The sequence below is a fragment of the Eriocheir sinensis genome, unplaced genomic scaffold, assembly GCF_024679095.1.
Source record: "Eriocheir sinensis breed Jianghai 21 unplaced genomic scaffold, ASM2467909v1 Scaffold82, whole genome shotgun sequence".
Classification (NCBI taxonomy): Eukaryota; Metazoa; Arthropoda; class Malacostraca; order Decapoda; family Varunidae; genus Eriocheir; species Eriocheir sinensis.
The window spans coordinates 587,518-612,337 of NW_026112186.1; the positions used below are offsets into that span (position 1 = coordinate 587,518).

The window sequence follows — 24,820 nt, forward strand, 5'->3', positions numbered from 1 at the left end:
AATATTTGCTGATGTGTAGACTGACTGACATCTTGCAGGCTTTTAAGTTTAAATGTTCAAATAATACATGACATTATATCTCATGAAATCTTTATATAACATATGACATAATATAGCCCAAGAATTTATGTACGTATATACTGCATGAAATTACGTCTGCAGTTGGCGATGATATTTACCATCTGGCGAGGGAGCAGCCGTGGTGGTGGCAGCAACTCATCGAGCGGCGTGGAGGAGGGAGCCGCCAGGGTGGACCACGCCTACAGCCTGCACGTCACCGCCCGCCATGCACTAAGGGCTGTGGGCGTGCATGACCGCCAACCAAGTAAGGGACATGTTTTAAACGTATCCTATTTTGTGCATATGTCCATTTTCCTTGTCCTTGTATATCATTGTGTGTTCTCATCCTGTCCCTGTGTGCCCTGAAGTAAATTCCTTCTGTCCCTGTAAATACTTCTAGTCATAAGAACATTAGGAGTCTGCAAGGGACCGCCACTGTGTGTCTCTGGGTATCCTCCCACACACACACACACACACACACACACACACACACACACACACACACATTGCAATCCATCTGTGTAGATTATGAATACGAATGATTTAGCTGAAATGAGCAATGAAGAATAAAAATGTATACAAATATTTGGCCCATGAACAACTGTGCTCAACTGTAAAAAAACAAAAATAGATGATAAAACTCTGGAAAATATTGAAAAACGAGGAAATTAACAGCCAGCCTATCTTCCAGCCTCTCATTCTTCTTACCGTTGTCAGAGCAGCGTCCAGCAGGCTTTTATGTTGATGCATTCACTATTCCTTTCCCTCCTCCTCCTCTCTCTCTTCTCTTTCTCTTCCTGTCTCCCTTCTCCTTTCCTTTCCTCCTCTCTTCTCTTCCTTTCCCTCCTCCTCTTTTCTTCCTATCCCTTCTCTTCCTCCTTTTCTTCCTCTTCAAAGCATATATATTAGGTAAGGAGTTGGAGGAGGAGATAGAGAGAAAGAGAAGGAGAAGGAGTAGGAGGGGCAGGAAGAGAAGGAGGAGCAGGGATAGGAAGAGAAAGAGATGTAGGAAGAGGAAGAGGGGAGGGTGTTTGTAGTGAGCCAGTCCTTCAAAACCATTCTGTCCTAAATGTTGGCCCTGAAACATTGGTGTGTGCTCATTCTCTTTTCCTTGGTGAGAGCAGCGTCCAGCAGGCTTTTTTGTCGCTGCTAATGTGATTTTTGTCCATTAAGCTGCCTCCCTTGCTGTTGAAAGAAGCTTGTAGCGACTGCACTCTTCCCTCTGTACATGCATTGTCTCCTATAGTAATGCCTTGATGAATGCTGCTTTCCCATTTCAGAGACTCAGCCCAGAGGAAGAGCCAGGCCAGCACCACCACAGGGACAGAGGACGATGAGGAGAGTGTTCCAACGCTGCTCCAACTCAAGGTTCATAGGCCACACGCTGAGCCCTGCCAAGATGTCCTGCCAGGTGGTCGGCCTCCACCCCTACACCTCCCACTGGTTCCTCCTGCTGCCCCACTACAAGGATGTGCCAAGTATGCCCTCCAGCCTGCAGTCCTTGGATGGTGAGTGCAGTAACGTGCCCCCATGCCTCACCCACCCTTGCCTTCATGTCACCTGGCAATGCAACTCTGCCTCAGACTCCAGTAATTTATGTTCACCCACCCTGCTGCCAGCATTTGTTAGGATATAGGAACACACCAATGCTTTTTTATTCCCCTTTCTCCTCCTCCTCCTCCTTTAGATAGTCTATTTCAGAGAGACACCAACACAATAACACGCAGCAACGGTATGAAGTTGAAGGGAAACTGATGTAACACATTGGTGCGCAAAAGTTTTTTCAATAATAGAGTCGTCGATCACTGGAATAGACTCCCACCGTCAGTAGTTAGCGCACAGAGTATCAATAGCTTCAAGTCTTCATTGGATAAGTACTTCAGGGATATAAGATTATACTGACCCTTCTTCGCATGTTTTCAGACAGATTGCAGCAAGACCTCAACCTAAATCCATATTATTCTCTCCCACAACCTAGATTGCAAGTAGCGTAAGTTAGCAAAAGAGTAAAGTAACAGTTAATGTCCGCATGGCAGATGGAGCGAGGTGTGGGTGCAGTAAGGTGACAGGTTACTGGTGCGTGCCTAGTACCGCCGGTAAAACGAGGATCAAGCCTCCACCTCACCCATCGTGAGTATTAGGGGGGATTCTGGGGCTGTCCTGTGTAGGCCACTTGGCCTCTTCAAGTCTGCCTGTGTTTCTATGTTCTTATGTTCTTATGTAATGAAGTCATTTTCCCCCACAGCTTAGGTTACCAGTAGTGTAAGTTAAGGGTAGTAATTTCCTCTTATTTCTCTCTTTACTGTAAAATTTCCATGTCCCTTTCTTCCTTAAAGGTACATGGTGTTCTCTTCTAACTATTTCCTGCACGTTGCCGGAGGGAGAGGTGGGTGGGAAGGAGCCTTCATCTTTTCTGTCCTGTTCTACCACACGTAGATTACTAGTAGTAGCGGTAGTAAACTGACACCCTCGCCATAGACCGATAGGTCTTCTAGTGTCTGTTCTTCCTATGTATTCCTCCTCCTCCTCCTCTTCCCCCTCCTCCTCCTGTTTTACTACTCTCCATTATCAATCAGTCAGCCAGCACCAAGCTTAACAAGGACAAAAGGCATATTTAAATGCATTTTTACCATGATAAAAAAGTATAAAAATATAGTGGAAAATTACAGAGTTGGCAATGATTAAATCAAATTGATTTAATCAAATGATTAAATCATTGATTTTTTTTACTAAAAAATCATGATTTTTTTTTTTTTAACTAAAAGTCTTCCATAAGTTAAATGATGTGCTCCAAAGATGGTAAAGTAAAACAACCTATTCATATGTATTGATTCATTTATTCTCTTCGAGGTATATACCCCCCCCAAAAAAAAAAAATAAATAAATAAATAAATAAATAATCCTACATTGTTATATCCTCTTGCACTAATGTTGCCAACTTGCCATATGTTTTTTACTTGGTAAAAAATCGGGCGCCTTCTAAGCATCAAAACTATTCCAAGGGTGTCAGGCCTATCAAAACGCCAAAAAGACTATCTTTTCACAGCATCCAAAAAGCTGTATCTTATCAAGTTATAAAAAAGCTTACACTGCCTGGATGTTATCAAATCATCAAAAACACTAGATGGCTTCAAAGCATCAAAAATGGATAAAATCAAATCAATGCATCCAAAACTTCATATATTTCCAAAATGTCAAAAACATCTTCAGATCTTAGCAAAACATCTACACATTATGTTCAGGTCCAGCAGATGAAGCGCGAGGCAGCACAACAAGATACATATCAATATCAGTCTTTATTTCAAGTGACTTTTTTTTACAATAAATAACCTAAGAACCATAAAATTGAGAGTGTCATTCTTCCCTCTGAAGACTGGGGGTTGCAATTAATCAGCAGCGTTCAAAACTAGAAATGAAGCAGCAGTATTTCATATCTTGCTGAGTGAATATTTCTAATCACTCCTGCACCTGGCCCCTGCAGATAGGACATGGATACCTCATGGTTTCTGTGACGCTGTTGCAGCCTACACAGACCTGTGCATTATTGCAAGGCCTGAAGCAGATCGTTCTCTCTAGGGGTGCCAGACACACAGCGCAGGGACAATGATTCTGTTGCTGAGAAGGTTGATTTTCTTAGTCAACAGCAGCTTCATCAGCATCATCTGAATCGTATCTGTCTCGAGTGTGGGCCGCCTCTAGAAACTAAAGGTGCCTGTCCATCGTGTGGCCCACAGCTGAGATAAACTGCTTATGAATATACTGTCCATTTCCATGGTGGATCTTACCCCGGATAATGGAGTAGTTGGCCGGCATCTTATTGATAGATGGCACTTTACATTTCTGTTAATTCCTCAGGCTGAAGTGCTCCTGGTGCTACAAGGTACAGACCCCGTTCTGATCTGTCAAGGGTATGACTGAGGCTTTCATTGATATTGCCTCGTGACCCCGAACAGAGTATCACTTGTTAGTTCGAGAATTTGGTTCCCAAGTTAGTCTCGATCATACTGTGTCACACCACTTTACTCGTTGATGTAGAAACATTTGCATTAATGGTAGTTGTGATGGTGTACCATTGTCAGGTAGTTGTGATGGTGTACCATTGTCAGGTAGTTGTGATGGTGTACCATTGTCAGGTAGTTGTGATGGTGTACCATTGTCAGGTAGTTGTGATGGTGTACCATTGTCAGGTAGTTGTGATGGTGTACCATTGTCAGGTAGTTGTGATGGTGTACCATTGTCAGGTAGTTGTGATGGTGTACCATTGTCAGGTAGTTGTGATGGTGTACCATTGTGAAAGTCGTAATACCCCACAGTGTCATCATGGACTAGACTTTTGATGCTTTGATAACTTTGATTTTTTTTATGCTCTGATGACTTTTAACAATTTGATGCTTTGATAACATCTGGATTTATTGATATATTGATGCCTTCTCATTTTTGATGCATTGAAATGATATGAACTTGTTGCTACACTGATGGGATAAGGGTAAAAAGCTGTTTTTGACAAAATGGAAACATTGGAAAATTTGATGGATTTAGTTTTTTGCTGATTTGATGAAATGACAGGACCAGTTTTTGACACATTGATGCTCCCCCCAAAATCCTCCTCCTTTAGTCTTTACTAACTTGGCAGGCAATGTATCATATTAATAACCAAGGTTAGCAACCAAACAGTAACAGAAGTAGATATTCTTCTCTGTGGTAGTAATATAATATTCTGTCATGAAAATGACAACTTCAGGCAACTCTATCTGTCCTAAACCTGCTCCTGTACCAACTACAAACAAGTATTGAACAAGTATGTATCTGGATCCTTGACTGTGCTCAGACTTACAGGCCCTAAACTTAAACTTAAAGTAACCTATGGAGACTTTCAAATCACTCAGCAGGATATATATTTATAAAAAAAAAAATAATAATAATAATAAAAAAATCTGATAATTAAAAAAAAAAAATCAATGATTTTTTGATTTCTTTGATTAAAAAAAAAAAAATCACCAACCCAGGAAAATTATTCTAGCTACTCCTTCTCCTCTACCCCCCAACACCCCACTGCATTAGAAAGCTGGACAGCATAACGATAGGCTTGATCAAGGTCATTCATTATGTTTGAGTGCCTGCAGTGGCCGGCCCTCACTACCAGTGCATGATGGATGAGTGGAACAGAACTGGCAGCCATGAGGTGGGCGTCATAATGAGACTCCTTCAGGAAAACTAGAATTAATCCTTGGCAGAGAGGACTGGTGCCATTACTTACTAGAACTATCAACAGTGGTGTTCCACAGGGCTCTGTCCTATCACCCACTCTGTTCCTGTTATTCATCAATGATCTTTCCATAACAAACTGTCCTGTCCACTCATACGCTGATGGCTCAACTCTGCATTATTCAACTTCTTTCAACAGAAGACCCTCTCAACAGGAATTACATGACTCCAGGCTGGAGGCTGCAGAACGCTTAACCTCAGACCTTGCTATCATTTCTGATTGGGATAAAAGGAACCTTGTGTCCTTCAATGCCTCAAAAACTCAATTTCTCCGCCTATCAACTCGACACAATCTTCCAAACACCTCTCCCATATTCATCAATAACACTCAGCTGTCACCTTCTTCAACACTAAATATCCTCGGTCTATCCTTAACTAAAAATCTCAACTCGAAACTTCACATCTCTCTCACTAAATCAGCTTCCTCAAGGTTGGGCGTTCTGTAGTCTCCGCCAGTTCTTCTTCCCCGCACAGATGCTTTCCATATATAAGAGTCTTGTCCGCCCTCGTATGGAGTATGCATCTCACGTGTGGGGGGGCTCCACTCACACAGCTCTTCTGGACAGAGTGGAGGCTAAGGCTCTACGTCTCATCAGCTCTCCTCCTCTTGTTGATAGTCTTTTACCTCTTAAATTCCGCCGCCATGTTTCAACTCTTTCTATCTTCTATCGAAATTTTCATGCTGACTGCTCTTCGAAACTTGCTAACTGCATGCCTCCCCCCCTCCCACAGCCACGCTGCACACGACTTTCTACTCAAGCTCGTCCCTATACTGTCCAAACCCTTTATGCAAGAGTTAACCAGTATCTCCATTCTTTCATCCCCTTCACTGGTAAACTCTGGAACAGCCTTCCTTCGTCTGTATTTCCTCCTGCCTATGACTTGACTTCTTTCAAGAAGAGAGTATCAAGACACTTCTCCACCCGAAATTGACCTCTCTATTGGCCACTCTAGACTTATTGCTGTATGAGCGGAACAGTTATTTTTTTTTTTTTTACATCTTTTTGTTGCCCTTGAGTTGCTCTCTGTGCTGTAAATAAAATAAAAAATAGAAGCCCATTAAATAATGAGAGTAAACTTATTTGCCCGGTTAATATTGATAGAAAATAATAGAATACAAAAAATGGAGAATATATATAGTAAAGTCACAACCATAAGTATTGTATGGCCACGGGGACGCTCACATAACTCACGACTCATGTAACTCTTAGAATGGGAAGGGCAGCTACATGGAGGCTTACCCAAGTTGACCGTATGGGGTGCAGTCAGCGGGTGAGTGAAGAGACGCACCTTAAACATGCTCCTTGTTAGCAGTGGTGACTAGCTGTCAGCAAGCATGCAGGCAGGCCGTCACTGTTTTGCCACCCTCAGAATATACTGCAAGTGTTTGTGACAAGTATAATTATGGCTTGGCCAAAGACATAGTTGCCCCCTTTGTGTTACATGACTGTTGGTAATATTCCTCACAGTGTCTTGCCACCCTCAGAATATACTGCAAGTGTTTGTGACAAGTATAATTATGGACTGGCCAAAGACATAGCTGCCCCCTTTGTGTTACATGACTGTTGGTAATATTCCTCACAGTGTCTTGCCACCCTCAGAATGTGCTGCAAGTGTTTGTGGTTTAACTCTATCCTCTCCAAGGGAACTGGAGTACTCTAATGATGGTGATTATTACTGATGTCACTGCTTAACTTGTGTGTGTGTGTGTGTGTGTGTGTGTGTGTGTGTGTGTGTGTGTGTGTAACCAATATACATTTTTTGCTCTGCCAGTCACTAGGATTATCTTAGGTTGAATTTCTCATGTTGAAAGTCCGACATCATGTGTAACCAAGCCTAAAACGATTATCTGATCTAGAACTCCTCACATGAAAAGTCCAGCATGATGTGTAAGTCTGTGGCGCGCACCTTTCAGACCCTCCGCGTGCCGTGGATTAAGGCCAACCTTAACGTGTGCATATCTGGTGAGCTCTGGGACCACCCTGCCCTCCCTCACCCACAGGGATGAGCTTATCAAGGAGTGGGCGGTAAGGAGCCAGGCCTCACGTTGCCTCTCTTCCTGCCAAAGAGATAACAGGCTGAGGGTGCTGGAGAAAGTGCTCCTACTCCTCCTTATGCAGTGCTTTTGTTATGTCACTGATTGATGTACTTTGTCTGCCCTTGGATAGGTAAAGAATCATTTAGATATGCAGCATTGCTGGCCTGCTTTTAATGAAGGCTGTTTTCATGCCTCTCTCTAGGCTCAGGGATGAGTTCATTGATGATAAAGAATTAAATAAAAGCTCAGAAGTGTTAGAGGAAGGTAGCTGGTGAAGATGCAGCTCTCCAACAGCCCAACATAACTGCCACTTTTATCCTCCTCCCTGCAGAAACCCTCCACACTCTGACCTGTGTGTTGGCCCGCCATGTGTACGCCCTCGGCCTCAGCAGTCTGCCGCTGGAGCGCGTCGGTGAACGGCGACTCGTCAGGAGGGGCTTCACCAAGCGCTCCGGCCTGGATGTTAGTGCTGAGTGTTGCCTCCCAGATAGTGAAGTCGGTTAGTCTGAATTGGTCTTAGAAATCACTACGTTTACCTCAGTTTACTAAGGAGGAAATTACACTGAAATCTAGGCGTCCGGATTCTGATGTGCAGGGATTTGTAAGGGATGTGAGTGCCTGAGTGTTGCTGTTGGTGTCGTGGAAGTCCAGGAGTCTGAATTGGTCTGAAAAATCCCAGTAAAATTTATTTTTGCTAACGGGGATTTTGTAAGCTGAAATATAGTTGTCCAAATTCTGAAATGCAGGAAATTCATAAAAGTAACAAGTGCCAGAGTGCTGGTAGTGATTCAGTAACAGTCTGTCAGTACAAATTCCATTGCTCTGAAGAATCTTAATTTTATAACCTGAATTTACTGAGGTGGGAAGTTGTCAGCTGATGCAGGATTGCCCAAAGAGACATCCTACCTACCATCCTGTCCTTCATCCCATCCTAAAACACATCCTAGCACCCTGTCCTTGAACCCATCCTAAAACCCATCCTAGCACCCTGTCCTTGAACCCATCCTAAAACCCATCCTAGCACCCTGTCCTTGAACCCATCCTAAAACACATCCTAGCACCCTGTCCTTGAACCCATCCTTTCCCTTTTGTCTCATCAACACCAGAGAGCAGTTCAGCATGCTCTCTAAAGACAGTTCCTCTCTCTTTCTACACCACACAACATTCACACAACACACACACCTTTCCCAAAATTCAAAATTTAAAATGGCGAAAAATTACAGAGCCTCGGGAGTCCCCGCCTGGGGGGGGGATACCATAAATTCCCCCAGGGAGGACTCCCCTTCTGGCTGCCAACTTGAGAGGCGTCCTGATAACTCCTAAAAACCTCCTCCTTATCAATTTCTGCAACATTCGCAGTCTTCGTTCTAATTTTCATTCTTTGGAACACCATTTCTCCTCCTTTAAACCTCACCTTCTCTTCCTCACCGAAACACAGGTTTCTGAGGCTACTGACAGTTATCTCTACTCTATTCCCTCCTACTATCTCTATCCTAAATTTCAATTCAAAGCTGGATGTTGTGCCAACGTGCGCAACGACATCACTTGCTCTCATGCCCACGACCTTCACTCCCGAATTTTCTACCATCTGGCTAAGACTTCATTGTCATTCTATTACTAAATACATCTGTGCTGTTTATCTCTCACCTAACTCTACTAACTATGTAAAATTCTTTGACTATTTGAACTCAAAATTGGAGCACATCTTGACCCACTCTCCCTTCGCTGAAATCTCCATCTTGGGAGATTTCAATGTTCACCACCAGCTTTGGCTTTCATCCTCTTTCACTGACCAGCCAGGTGAACAAGCCTACAACTTTGCTCTCCTCAATGACCTAGAGCAGTTGGTTCAGCACCCTACTCGTATTCCTGACCATCTTGGAGACAGGCCTAACATTCTACACTAAGAAGACCTCTTCCTTACCTCTAATCCTTCTGCATACTCTGTCAAACTGTTCTCTCCGTTGGGCTCCTCCTCCTTATTTCTGTATCCTGTCCTATCGCTCCTGTACATCCTCTGGACCCACCGAAGAGGCAATGCTTCTGGCATTTTGCTTCAGCTCGGTGGGACGACCTGAGGATGTACTTTCCGATTCCCGTGGAATGATTACTGCTTCCAGGATAGAGACCCTCTGTGTGTGCCCAGCACATCATGGAGGTGATTGTCTCTGGAATGGAGGCATACATTCCACGTTCTTTCTACTCCTCACGCTAAAAGCCTTGGTTTAATCACGCTTGTTCTAGTTCTATAAAAGATAGAGGCAGCTCACAAAAGGTTCCAGAGCCTTCGAACACCCGCTAACTTTGACCTTTACATTTCAGCCCAGAATCGTGCCAAATCTATTCTCCGACTTACCAGAACTTCTTTTATCAATAGAAAATGTCAACATCTTGCTTCTTCTAATTCTTCCCGTGATTTCTGGCATCTAGCCAAAAATATCTCCTCCAGTTTCACTTCTTCCTCTTCCTCCTCTCCTTAACCCTGACGGCAGCACTGCCGTCTCATCTGTCTCTAAGGCTGAAGTCTTCGCTCAAACTTTCTGTAAGAACTCCACCTTGGACGATTCTGGGTATATTCCTCCTACTCATCCCCTCTGACTCCTTTATGCCTGCTATTAAAATTCTTCCAAATGATGTTTTCTATGCCTCTCTGGCCTCAACTCTCAGAAGGCTTATGGACCTGATGGAGTGCCTCCTATTGTCCTTAAAACTGTGCTTCCGTGTTGACACCTGCCTGGTCAAACTCTTTCGTCTCTGCCTATCAACATCTACCTTTCCTTCCTGCTGGAAGTATGCCTTTGTACAGCCTGTGCCTAAGAAGGGTGACCGTTCCAATCCTTCAAACTACCGCCCTATAGCTTTACTTTCTTGTCTATCTAAAGCTTTTGAATCAATCCTTAACCGGAAGATTCAAAAGCACCTTTCCACTTCTAACCTTCTATCTGATCGCCAGTATCTAAGTTATTCCCAGAGGCTGAAGGCTTTGGACTTGTACTCTGTCCATGGTCGGCTGCTACGACATGACATGGTAAAGTATTGGCAAATATTTCACGGTTTTTGTGCTATTGCCCCCGAGGATATGTTTGTCAGTCCACCTCTTGGCACCACAAGAGGCCGTCAGTATAAGGTTGCACCCTAAATCTATTAACAGTGGTGTCCCGCAGGGCTCTGTCCTATCTCCCACTCTCTTTCCGTTCTTCATTGATGATCTCCTTTCCAAAACGAACTGTCCTATCCATTCTTATGCCGATGACTCCACTCTGCATTACTCAACTTCTTTTAATAGAAGACCCACTCCACAGGAACTTAACGATTCAAGGCTGGAGGCAACAGAACGCTTAGGGCAAGAGGAACCTGGTGTCCTTCAACGCCTCAAAAACACAGTTTCTCCACTCAACACAATCTTCCAAACAACTATCCCCTATTCTTTGACAACACTCAGCTATCACCTTCTTCAACACTAAACATCCCTGGTCTATCCTTAACTCAAAATCTCAACTGGAAACTTCATATCTCATCTCTTACTAATTCAGCTTCCTCGAGGCTGGGCGTTCTGTACCGTCTCCGCCATTTCTTCTTCCCCGCACAGTTGCTGTCCATATACAGGGGCCTGGTCCGCCCTCGTATGGAGTATGCATCTTGTGTGGGGGGGGTCCACTCACACAGGTCTTCTTGACAGAGTGGAGTCAAAGGCTCTTCATCTCATCAACTCACCTCCTCATACTGATAGTCTTCTACCTCTCAAATTCCGCCGCCATGTTGCCTCTCTTTCTATCTTCTATCGACATTTTCATGCTGACTGCTCTTCTGAACTTGCTAACTGCATGCCTCCCCTCCTCCTGCGGCCCCGCTGCACACGACTTTCTACTCATGCTCATCCCTATACTGTCCAAACCCCTTATGCAAGAATCAACCAGCTCCTTCACTCTTTCATCCCTCGCACTGGTAAACTCTGGAACAATCTTCCTTCATCTGTATTTCCTCCTGCCTACGACTTGAACTCTTTCAAGAGGAGGGTATCAGGACACCTCTCCTCCCGAAATTGACCTCTCTTTTTGGACACTCCCTTGACCTCTATTCAGGAGCAGTGAGTAGAGGGCTTTTTTTTTTTTTTCTTTGTGCCCTTGAACTGTCTCCTTAGCTGTAAAAAAAAAAAAATCCTAAAAATCATCCTAGCACCCTGTCTTTGAACCCATCCTAAAACCCATCCTAGCACTCTGCCCTTGAACACATCCTAAAACACATCCTAGCACCCTGTCCTTGAACCCATCCTAAAACACATCCTGGCACCCTGTCCTTGAACCCATCCTAAAACACATCCTAGCACCCTGTCCTTGAACCCATCCTAAAACACATCCTAGCACCCTGTCCTTGAACCCATCCTAAAACACATCCTAGCACCCTGTCCTTGAACCCATCCTAAAACACATCCTAGCACCCTGTCCTTGAACCCATCCTAAAACACATCCTAGCACCCTGTCCTTGAACCCATCCTAAAACTGTTGTGATACAGTGACTTTACCGTACCCAACGTTTATGTTTCTCGCAAGACACATGAACCACACCAAGACAACTCCACAAAAAGACACACAAACCACTTACCACTAATACAGCAGGGGTGCCTGGCTTTCCCCTACAAGCACCTCCCAGCGTTACAACGATAATCCTAACAGGCCTGATAGTAATACCTAGTTGTAATCACTGTAGGAGGCACTTATCTTTCGAAGGGTTTCAAAAGAAGTGGTCTCTTGAAGTAAGTTCTGGAGGAGTACTGTTGTCCTCGAGACTAAGTTTAAATCAGCACTGCCGCGAGTTAATATGGGGCGAAAGCGCTGAGGTGTTGTTAGCTTGAGAGCAGGTGATGTTGTGGGCCGAAAGCCAACCATGTAGGTCAGAAGGGGTATTTTGAATTATCCTTTGCCGCAAGGGCAATTATTTATTATTTCATGAAAGGAAACACTGAACTATTGTTATTTCTTTCATGGTAAATGTGTTTAGTCTTCAGGCAGTGAATACGATGATACTGTCTCGGTCTGGGAGCCGATGAGCGAAGTATGTAAGTACCATCCAAGGCTTATTTGAGCTCAGACGATACTCTTAGTTGGCTTGAACTCTTGGCCCGAGACTAGTTCCATAAAGGAAATCGTTAATTTGTCTAATCCCCTGGTTAACTGACCTAATTCCTAACAAAACACATCCTAGCACCCTGTCCTTGAACCCATCCTAAAGCACGTCCTAAAACACATCCTACCATCCTGTCCTTGAACCCATCCTAAAACACATCCTACCATCCTGTCCTTCAACACATCCTAAAACACATCCTAGCACCCTGTCCTTCAACACATCCTAAAACACATCCTACCATCCTGTCCTTCAACACATCCTAGCACCCTGTCCTTGAACCCATCCTAAAGCACGTCCTAAAACACATCCTACCATCCTGTCCTTGAACCCATCCTAAAACACATCCTAGCACCCTGTCCTTCAACACATCCTAAAACACATCCTAGCACCCTGTCCTTCAACACATCCTAAAACACATCCTACCATCCTGTCCTTCAACACATCCTAGCACCCTGTCCTTGAACCCATCCTAAAATCATGTCCCTTAGCCCTTCCTCAAACCCATCCTGGCACTCCCTCTTCCACCATTAACGGTAAAAAATCCGAATGGGGTAATGTTACCAGTGGGGTTCATCAAGGTTCAGTTTTAGGCCTGCTTTTATTCATTGTCTATTTCAATGACATAGACAATGGGATAACTAGTGACATAGGTAAATTTGCAGATGACACAAAAATAGGTCGCACTATTAGGACAAGGGAGGATGTTAGAGCACTGCAGGAGGACCTTAACAAACTGTCAGCTTGGTCAGAGAAATGGCAGATGAGTTTTAATATCACCAAGTGTAGCGTACTAAGTGTAGGAACACAAAACCCATTACACGGGTATAGTTCAGACTCCACAGCGATAGGCAGGTCTAAGTGTGAAAGGGATCTGGGAGTGTTGGTGATCTCTGACCTAAAACTAAGGAAGCAATGTATTAGTGCGAGGAATAGGGCTAACAGGGTATTGGGTTTTATTAACAGGACGGTAACCAACAAAAGTGCAGAGGTCATTCTCAGACTCTATTTAGCGTTAGTTAGGCCACACTTAGATTATGCTGTCCAGTTTTGGTGCCCACACTACAGAATGGACATCAACTTGCTAGAATCAGTTCAGAGGAGGATGACCAAGATGATTCAGGGACTGAGGAACCTCTCATATCAAGATAGGCTGAAACATCTAAACTTACATTCTCTAGAAAGATGAAGAGTGCGGGGAGATCTGATTGAAGTATTCAAATGGGTCAAGGGTTACAACAAAGGCGATATAAGTAAAGTACTGAGAATTAGCCAGCAGGATAGAACTCGCAGTAATGGATTTAAATTAGAAAAGTATAGATTTAGGAGGGAAATTAGCAAGCATACTTTTATCTAGTTTTTAGAGGCAGGAGCGATGGCCAGAGGGCGGCAGAAGAGAAAGGAATGTATGAGACTGGTGTCTATTAATGTGAATGGTTTAGGTGGTGAGGAAAAGAGGAGAGTGATGATTGAAAAATTTTTAAATGTTAGAGTGGATGTGTTGGGAGTGAGTGAAACACATATTCGAGGAACTGGTGTGAGTGATGGTAGAGAGGGTACGTGGGAGGGTGTGCCTGGGGGGGTTGTATGGACGGGGATAGATGAGAAGTATGGAGGCAGGAGTAAGGAAGGATGTGCTATTGTGATGTCTGAAAGAGTGTGGAATGGTGTGACTGATTATGGTTGGAAGGGATCAGGAATTGTGTGGGTGAAAGGAGAAGACTGAGAGAAAGGGAAGCTTTTTGGGAGGAAGTGAATGCATGTTTGAAGAGTTTTGAGAAAGAAAGGAAACTTTTTATGATGGGAGATATGAATGCTAAAGTGGGTGATGAATGTGTGATGGATGTGGTGGGAAAATGGGGGATAATGGAGAGTGCCTGGTGGATGTCTGTGCTGAGAGGGGAATGTTCCTAGCGAACACCTTCTTTCAGCACGAGAATATCCACCGATACACATGGAGGAGGGGAGAAGATAATGAGCAAAAAGGATTGATTGATTATGTGGCAGTAGATGAAAGGCTTAGAAAATAAATTTGTGACACAAAGGTAGTACATAAGAACATAAGAACGCAGGAGTCTGCAAGAGGCCGGTAGGCCTGTACGAGGCAGCTCCTTTGCTCGATGTTCGATGGATCTGACCATCGTGCAGTGCTGGCAAAGTTAAAGCTGAAAGAAAAGTGGGTGTTTGAAAAGAAAGGTGAAGTAAAAAATGAAATATTGAAGATAGAAAAGTTACAGGAAAAATAAATAAAAGATGAGTATAACCATGAGATGGCAGAGGCCTTAAGTGAAAAATGGGAAAGTGTAAAAGATAATACAAATATTGAAAAAGGTTTTGGAACATTTTAAGAAATAACGGTAAATACAACAAAAAAGTGTTAGGGATGAAAGTGGTGAGAGATGGAAAAAGAAAAGGAAATTCCTGGTGGATAAAAGAGATAAGGAGGATAGTAAAGGAGAAAAGGGAACTTTTTAAGAAAACTCAAGAAAGAAATGTTGCTAAACAAGTAAAAAGGGAAAGGAAAAAGAAATATAGAGAATGCAAAATGAAATTAAAACAAGCAATAAAAGAAAGTAAGAAGAGAGTTGATGAAGACTGGAAAAAGACTAAGTGAAAAATATAAAGGGAACAGGAAATCATATTGGAAAGAAGTTAAAAACGAAAGAAATGCAGAAAATATCTCCTCAAATAAAATAAATGAAGTTATGGATGAGAATGGAAAGATGTTGAAAGACGGGGAAGCTGTGAAAGAGAGATGGAGAGAATATTTCAAAAACTTAATGAATTTTGAGGATGGACGTCCAGCAGCTGTAACAGCAGCAGTTTTGAGTAGAGGCAGAGGAGGAGTATATAAAGAAAGAAGCATAACATATGAACAAGTAAATCAGGCAATAAAAAGATTATAAAATGGAAAGGCAGCAGGAATTGATGGAATCACAGCAGAAATGTTGAAGTGTGGAGGAGATGAAGTCGTGAAATGGATGGTCAAGATATATGAAGTAGCATGGGAGGGGGGGTGCCAGCAGACTGGACGAAAGCCATCATTGTCCCAGTTTACAAGGGGAAGGGCAGGAGAGGGGAATGTGGGAGCTATAGAGGTATAAGTCTCCTGAGTATACCCGGAAAGGTATATGGAAAAGTCATAATAGAGAGGGTGCAAAGACTTACAGAAGAGAAAATCAGTGAAGAACAAGGAGGCTTCAGGAAGGGAAGGGGATGTGTGGATCAGATATTTGCCTTCAGGATGGTAGTAGAAAAAATAATAGCAAAAGGAAAGAAACTATACGCTGCCTTCATGGATTTGGAAAAAGCTTATGACAGAGTCGATTGGATTGCATTGTGGGATGTTTTAAAGATTTATGGTGTGGGAGGAAAACTGCTTAGTGCAATGAAGTCTTTCTATGAGGATGCATCTGCATGTGTCAAAATTACTGGAGAAACAAGTGAACATTTTGAGATAAAAGTGGGCCTAAGACAAGGGTGTCACCATGGTTATTCAACATTTATATGGATGGTGTCATTAGAGAAATGAAGGGCAAAGTTGGAGAAGTTGGAGTAAGACTGTTCGATGAGGGAGGGGAGTGGGTACTGAATTCAGTACTGTTTGCTGATGACACGATGCTCATTGCAGAAAGTGAGACTGGCCTACAAAATTTGGTCAGTGTTTTTGACAGTGTCTGTAACAGGAAAAAGCTGAAAATGTCAACAAAAGTAAAATGATGGTTTGTGAGCAAAGTAGAAGTGAGGTTGTAGATTTTGTATGCCCTGAGAGTGGGAATTGAATGTGAAAAAGAATGCAAAATATTTTGAATGGTGAAGAAATGGAGGAGGTCAATGAGTTTAAGTATCTTGATCAGTTATGTGCAAGCATGGTGGTACGGAGGGAGAGACAAGAGAAAGGGCATTGCAAGGAAGAAGGGTGGTAGGGTCTTTGGGACGAATCATGAATGGCAGAAGTGTGAGCATGGAGGTATAGAGGGATTTGATAAATACAGTAATAGTACCAACCCTCACATATGCAAGTGAAACGTGGGTCTGGAATGAAAGTCAGAGGTCTAGAGTGCAGGCAGTGGAAATGAGTTATTTGAGGAGTGCTTGTGGTGTGAGTAGAATGGATGGAATGAGTAATGAAAGTGTGTACGAGCATTTTGGAATGTGTCACAGGGGTGAAGGGAAGAAGTGTGGAGTGGTGGAAGGAGTGAAGCGACAGACTTTAAAGTGGTTTGGCCACATGGAGTGAATGGAGGAGAGTAAGATGACCAGAAGGGTGTATGTGAGCGAGATAGAAGGAGGGAATGCTTGAGGACAACCTCCAGTAAAATGGAGGGATAGGGTGCAAGAGTACATTAGGGAGAGGGGGGAAAGATCCTTGAGAAACTTTGAGCAGGCAAGGAGGGAGTGTCTGGATAGAGGAAGATGGAAGCTCTTCTGCCGTGGCCATCCCCTGGTGGGAGCTCCTAGGAGCAGGCGTCGATTAAATGAATGAATGAATGAATTATCAAGCATTGGTTTAGTAATAGGGTGGTGGGGGAATGGAATAGACTCAGCAATCACATAGTTAGTGCAGGGACGATAGCTTGTTTTAAGAGTAGACTGGATAGCTACATGGACGAGGATGACAGGTGGCAGTGAGGTGTGGGTGCAGTAAGGTGACAGGGTACTGGAGCGTACGCCCGTACCGAAGGTAGACGAGGATCAAGCCTCTACCTGTAACTCCTGAAACTACACCTCCTCACCCATCGTGAGTAGTGGGGGGATTCTGGAGCTGCCCCGTGTAGGCCACTCGGCCTCTTGCAGTCTCCCTGTGTTCTTATGTTCTTCTTATGTTAGCACTCCTCATAACACCTCCCAGCACCTTCCTTCCTTCCCTTCTCAGCAGCCACACCCTTTAGTGCTGTTGAGGCTGGCAGCACTCCCCCTCATAACACCTCCCAGCACCTTCCTTCCTTCCCTTCTCAGCAGCCACACCCTTTAGTGCTGTTGAGGCTGGCAGCACTCCCCCTCATAACACCTCCCTGCACCTTCCTTCCTTCCCTTCTCAGCAGCCACACCCTTTAGTGCTGTTGAGGCTGGCAGCACTCCCCCTCATAACACCTCCCTGCACCTTCCTTCCTTCCCTTCTCAGCAGCCACACCCTTTAGTGCTGTTGAGGCTGGCAGCACTCCCCCTCATAACACCTCCCTGCACCTTTCTTCCTTCCCTTCTCAGCAGCCACACCCTTTAGTGATGTTGAGGCTGGCAGCACTCCCCCTCATAACACCTCCCTGCACCTTCCTTCCTTCCCTTCTCAGCAGCCACACCCTTTAGTGCTGTTGAGGCTGGCAGCACTCCCCCTCATAACACTTTCCAGCACCTTCCTTCCTCCCCTTCTCAGCAGCCACACCCTTTAGTGCTGTTGAGGCTGGCAGCACTCCCCCTCATAACACTTTCCAGCACCTTCCTTCCTCCCCTTCTCAGCAGCCACACCCTTTAGTGCTGTTGAGGCTGGCAGCCCGCCCCCTCATAACACGTTCCAGCACCTACCTACCACCCCTTCTCAGCAATCACCTAAGATGGAAGCCTTGGGTCTGCCTGGGTCCCTGCTGCCGCTGTGGTCACTCTCCCAGCCCCTGCCCGTGCTGCAGCCCTCAGCCCCGACCTCACCCTCATGAACTGCTCTGACGTGAAGGTGAGGAGAGTAGAGGTGTTAGTGTTTGTTTCTGTCCCTTTCTTCTTATCCTCTTCACTTGAGTGTCTTTGAGAACTATTTCTTATTTTTCATATTCGTGTCTGCTCATTATGGGGACTTTGATTGTGTCTATACCAGTTTTTACTTCCCCTTGATGCCCTTTAATTGATCTAAAATAATAATAATAATAATAATAATAATAATAATAATAATAATAATAATAATGTCTGGTATAGTTTTGATTCAGCCTCCTCTGTGTGTCCCTTAAACTACTGTAATGTCATGGTGGGGAGGGACAGAGGCATTGTGTGTGTTGCAGCCCCTCCTGCTGTGTACTCCTGATTGCCTGCACCTCCCTACACAGGAAACAGAGGAGGCACCTACATGTGTTTATTAAGGTGGACAGCATGATTCTACTCTCACATGATAACTTCTTCAATGTGATGCCAGGGAATGAAGATGCAGCTAACTCTTGCATTACAAAGTTGGGCAGCTTGACTCTACTCCCCCTTTTTATCCTTACATATGATTACTTGGTCAACTTGCTGCCAGGGAGTGAAGATGCAGGCTAACTCTTGCGTTACAAAGCTGGACAGCATGATTCTGTTCCTATTTTTCACCCTCACTCATAATTACTTGGTCAACTTGCTGGCATGGATTGCAGATGGAGGCTAACTCTTGCATTACAAAGCTGGACAGCATGACTCTATTCACCTTTTTCACCTGCATTCACAGGATCACTTGGTCAACATGCTGCTGAATAGTGGAAAGTGTGACGGTGGTGGCGGACAAGATCGCTGGCCCTTTCCACCTTGGCCATTCACCTCTACCACGAGTTGGCCCACCAAACACTCCACACCAAGGTTAACAAGGCCATCAATGTGCTCCAGGCATACCTCAAGGTTTGGCTTTACTCCCCTCGTTGTTTTGGTGGTGTAGTAAGTGTGGGTCAGGGATGTTGCGGGATTCAGTTCCCCTGTCTTTGTCCCTCCCTCATCCCTGATCTCCCTGTCCTTATACCAACAAGAACCAGTCAGTCAGTCCCTCAAGGTCCGGGTATGCGGGTGAAGTGTTTTCACCTCAAGGAACTAGACGTCCCTGCCCTGCATAGTCTCAGGTCACCCTTGGACAAGGTGTAATACCTGATCTGTCTCCCGTGCCAGTGTCACGGTGAAGCCTCTGGGCAGCAGCAGTGGTGGATTGGATTGCAGGCAGAGGATCTCTTTATGAGACAATGGCTGGAGTTCCAGGGTCCTAGTCAGCTGGACCGTGCCTAATTATTTAGGCCTGCGGTGTAGAGGAGTGTGGCGACCTCTTCACTAAAAAGCCTCCCTGGGAACCAGTTGTCGGTGTGAGCTCCCCGTCCCTCCCTTCTATCGACGGTACTCCCATCCCTATTCTGCATAACAGCTGGTTCTTGTTTTCTCCTGAAAGAGATGTCTTCCGTGGGTCATTTGAGATTGTACCTCCCGGCTTCTAGGTGGAGTTTCTGAGGGTTTTTCTTATACTCAAGGAATATTTCAGCTTTTTTGTCTCTCAGGAAGGGCGTCTGATACTCTCTAGAGCTGGTGGAGAACACCTGGTGACAGGTGCCACCGGCCAGGCCTCGAAAGGGTCGCAGAGTTGGGTTAGACGTTTCGGAAAGTGAGAACGAATTGCTGATTCCTTTTCTTTCTTTGCCAGCTCTGCTCTGTGTGACTACACCGGCCCCATTCTATGGGACAAAACTTCAAGGACAATTGCTGAAAAGTGCCGGGTTGTGAAAGTCTCTCTCGTGACTGAGGCTCAGGACAAGCGATTGGTCTTTGAGGCATTTTCAAGACCCAGTGGGAGCGAACTCCTAGTGTTGGAGGCATCTAACACATCAGTATCTAATTTCCATGCACAATTTTTATCCAATTCAATTTATGGTCACACTTTAAGTTATTTCGAAAGCGCTTTTAATATTTGCCCTAACTGTTAACTCGCTTAAATTTCTAACAATGCCTTCGAACCTCCGTAAGTGTGACGTCTGTCCCGGACGATTTGCAGCTCAGTACTTCCAGCTGAGTAGAACTTGCCGCCTCTGCGTTCAAAGATTACAACTTCAGAAGGCTGTGACTGAATTTGTTTTAAGTAATGTGGCAGTGACTCCACCATCGATGGTGGAGAGGCCCTCCACCGAGACTGTGCCCTCTCCAGACGACCCTCCTGCTTCACGGGAGGACGTGTTACCTGCCTCACAGGTTGACTCCCAGCCTGCCTCACAGGCTAACTCCCAGCCTGCCTCACAGGCTAACCCCCAGCCTGCCTCACAGGCTAACCCCCAGCTTGCCTTACAGGCTAACCCCCAGCCTGCCTCAAAGTGTGTGTGTGTGTGTGTGTGTGTGTGTGTTTGCGCGCGCGCGCGCGAGAGAGAGAGAGAGAGAGAGAGAGAGAGAGAGAGAGAGAGAGAGAGAGAGAGAGAGGAGGGAAGGGGAGATAGAGCTGTGTTGCTGCAATCAATACAACGTTGAATGTTATATAAAACGTAAACACACACACACACACACACACACACACACACTAACTAACTACCACATCCCTATTGTCCTATTAAAGCCACTTCATCCGTCTCTTGAGGTACAGGTGTTTAATTAGACAGGTGTACAGGCTCGAATACGAACAGATAAAGCCCCAGTCACACTGACTTTACGACCTAATAACGACAATCAGCGACCTGTAATTCGCGGGAGGTTACACAGGGTCGTGACTGTGATCGGCACGTGTTTCCGACCCCCGTACGATCGAAAAGGTCAGCTTGAGGTTATTGGTGCTGCACTATAGCGTTACTGGGGCGCCGAACAGCAGATAATTTACATGACAAAATCTGCAGCCTATCACGGTTCAGCAGCAGCCTTTGGAAACAGTTGAAATGACCTGGAAAAAGATTGAGTAACTTTAAAATGGTGTAAAAGAAAAGGCCGGCAATGGGCACCTATAGAGGGAGTCGACAGAGGAAAGAGACGGAAGAAAGGATGATGAAAGAGAAGGAAAAGGACACTGCAAAAAACAAGAAGTGTTTGAACAGACACAAGCTAGAACGGAACACGTCAGGTTTCGTATGGTGCGGCTTCATTAGATATACATGTCGGTTACGGGAAGGAACAGAAATATCAAACGGGTGAATGTATAGGAAGATAGAGACAGTAACCGCAAGGAAATATAAAGACAAATAAATAGAAAGTGAGATAAGTAGAGGAATTCATAATAGGAGGAAAAGTTGAAAAAGGTCAATAGATACAGACTTAAGAAAATACTTGCATTTACACATAGCTTGAAAGATGAACTAGTATGAATATAACGTAGAATCACTTGAATTGTCTGTGGCTAAGAAAAAGAAAATAAAGTAAGTAAGAAACTTTGTCACTATGTATAACAGAAAAGAAGAAAAATAAGTAAAAAGTAAAAGTAAAGCACAAATTATAATAAGTAAAATAAAAAATAAAAAATGTTGAAAGAGACTTTATTACTGTCGGTATAAAAGAAAAAAACAGTAAAAAGGAGAAAAAGGAAGAAAAGACTCACTGTAAAAGGAAATATTGATAGAAGATAGAAAGAGAGGCCACATGGCGGCGGAATTTAAGAGGTAGAAGACTATCAGTAAGAGGATGAGAGCTGAGGAGACGAAGAGCCTTAGTAAACTATCCTGACCAATTAAATTATTCATACAGTACATCATAAAATAGGGATGTGCTACAGAATGAAAACCTGATGTATTAGCAAAAAAATATATGCCATATTTAAAATCAGCACCTTAAAACTACCTAAAACAAGCAACCACAAAACCTGAGTCAGCAAAGAGTGTGTTGACCACTGATATAATCAATAAGGGACAGCATCTCTCTCTCTCTCTCTCTCTCTCTCTCTCTCTCTCTCTCTCTCTCTCTCTCTCTCTCATCATCACCATCAGCCTGTAACGTTCCCCTGCAGAAGTCCTCGGCCTCACACAAACGTTTCCACTCGTTCTTGTCTTGTGCCTCTAATTCACAGCCTCTACTACACGTCCCTCATTCTTCTCTGTATCACCACGCCATCTGCTGAAAGCCCTTCTCGTCAGTGCTTTTATAAGCATTAATTTCTCTCCGTCACTCTTTTAATCAATCTGAAGTCCTCTCTCCTATATGTCTTGATAATTGCATTTTTAAGTGGCTTTATTGTGTCATCTAATTATATATTTCTCTCATCCATTTGCAGTCCCTTTTTGGTCTGATACAGTGACTCCTGGAAGTAATCTCTCCATTCCTCTCTGGGCACTTCGCAGTTTCCATTCCAAAAGCCGTGAAAGTCTATCCTCTGTGTCTCAGGCCCACAGGTCGTGACAAGAACAACACACTGCTGGTTATGTCTTGCTTCAAGCACATTGGTATGGAGCCGCTCGATATATTACCTTGTTTTAAAAGCTCCAGCTTTATGTGTATATTGATTTCCTGTTCGAATAAAGGGAGTCATCGCGAGTGGCCCAAGGCTGTCCAAATGACCATCACAAATGACCTCCGGGAGGCAGCATGAGCCAAGCAAGTCATCCTCTTCCAGTGTTTTTTTGTGTTTAAACCCTTTTCTGGATGTTCTGTGATGGTTTGGATGACCCCCCTTCAGAAAAGACTCGCCCTTTTTTTTATGATGTTGGTGCTCAGACATTAAGGCGAATGATGTCCTTTTCTTATATTTGATCTTTAAAATATTTTTAAAATTTTATATAATTATATTGTTGTTATTTATTTATTTATTTAACTTATTTTACTTTAAACTATTTTTTCCTTTGCTTGGTGTTTTCTTTTTCTTTTCATTTTTTCTGCTTTTATCTAATTTTCTTGGTGTTCTTTTAGTATCATCCTTTTTTATGTTCCTTGGTCTGGATGAGCCTCTTTCACCCCAGAAAAGACTCACCCATGATTTTGGATGTTAGTCAGGGCCGAAACGTGGATGATTTGTCTATATATTTATTTTTATCGATGTGATTCCATATCATTTTTTTGGTGTTCTTCATCTATATTTTCCTTCTTTATTCTTTTTCTAAATTTCGCCTATACTCTGGTGTTGTTTTGATTCTATACTCTTTCCTCGGTGTTCTCTTCTATCGCCTTTTCTTGGTGCTGTGTGCTGGTATGGGCAAGTCTCCGTCACCCCAGAAAAGACCCACTCGTACCAACACACAACACCACACGCCTCAATGCTTGATATGTTTGCCTTTTTGCATCTGATTTTTTTGTTTATTTTTGTAGTTGATGAGATGACACGATGGTTTCCTTTTTCGATGTTGTGATCCTGTATTATCATTTTTTGGTGGTCTTTTTCTATATCTTCCTTCTTCTTTTATTCTCTTTCTTTATTATTACTTTTCTGGTATTATTTCTGTTCTATCCTTTTTCTCGGTTTTCTCTCGTATCGCCTTTTATTGGTGCTGTGTGCTGGTACTCCTGAGTCTCCTTCACCCCAGAAAAGACCCACTCGTCCCAGCATACAACACCAAACGCCTTCTTCTTTTATTTCTCTTCTATACCATTCATATTTCTGGTGTTGTTTCTTTTCTATCCTCTTTTCTCGCTGTTCTCCTGCATCGCCTTTTCTTGGTGCTGTGTGCTGGTACGGGCAAGTCTCCGTCACCCCAGAAAAGACCCACTCGTACCAACACACAACACCACACGCCTTAATGCTAGATATTTTTTGCCTTTTCGTTCCTGTGATTTTTTTGTTCATTTTTGTAGTTGATGAGATAACACGATAGTTTCCTTTTATCGATGTTGTGGTTCTGTATTATCATTTTTGGTGGCCTTTTTCTATATCTTCCTTCTTCTTTTATTCTCTTTCTATATAATTACTTGTCTGGTATTGTTTCTGTTCTATCCTTTTTCTCGGTGTTCTCCTGCATCGCCTTTTCTTGGTGCTGTGTGCTGGTACGGGCAAGTCTCCTTCACCCCAGAAAAGGCTAACTCATGCCAGCACACAACACCACAGGTGACACGCCTTTATGATAGATTTTTGTCTTTTCTGATTTTTTCTGTTGTTTTTGTAGAGATGGCACGATTGCCTTCAGTTCTTTCCTTCTACAACCTGTAATGAGCGTTTCATTACCTGGGTCGTCTAGTTATTGAGAAGGTCTTGCTGGCGGCGCCCCCCGCCCCGGGGGCCTCGGGGTCGGCCGCAGCGCCATGAACGCCCCGGGGGAGCCGAGGCGCTCTGCCAGGACTCCTGGGCCCTGCGACGCCCGCCAGGAAGACCTTGGGCCCCCTGACGCTCCCCAGCCCGCCGAGGCGAGGAGGGTTGGAGCAAGACTTGCCTCTTAAAACCACCAGACGGGAATATTAAGTTAATCGAAAATACCGTGAAGGCGCCGATCACGGAGTTTGTCGGATCCGGGATGGCAGGACGAAGGGCCGAAGGGGCGTGACAGATCATCCTGAGAAATGGAATGGTTTCCGGGGCAGAATCCATTTGTCTCTTCCCTTCTTGCTTCCTTTTTTGCTCTCTCTCTCTCTCTCTCTCTCTCTCTCTCTCTCTCTCTCTCTCTCTCTCTCTCTCTCTCTCTCTCTCTCTCTCTCTCTCTCTCTCTCTCTCTCTCTCTCTCTCTCTCTCTCTCTCTCTCTCTCTCTCTCTTAAACAATATAGTAGTAGTAGCAGTAATAGTAGTAGTAGTAGTAGCAGTAGTA

The 24,820-nt window shown here is 44.1% G+C and overlaps 1 protein-coding gene across 1 annotated transcript; it reads left to right on the forward strand.

The window, feature by feature from the left end:
* The first annotated feature begins 207 nt into the window (after positions 1-207).
* On the forward strand, positions 208-18,162 carry LOC126994565 (uncharacterized). Its single transcript, XM_050853890.1, has 4 exons — positions 208-325; positions 1,341-1,568; positions 7,695-7,862; positions 18,025-18,162. Exons 2-4 carry the CDS (start codon positions 1,394-1,396, stop codon positions 18,033-18,035), a joined length of 354 nt encoding a protein of 117 aa, XP_050709847.1. The 5' UTR covers positions 208-325; positions 1,341-1,393; the 3' UTR covers positions 18,036-18,162.
* The last annotated feature ends 6,658 nt before the right edge of the window (positions 18,163-24,820 follow it).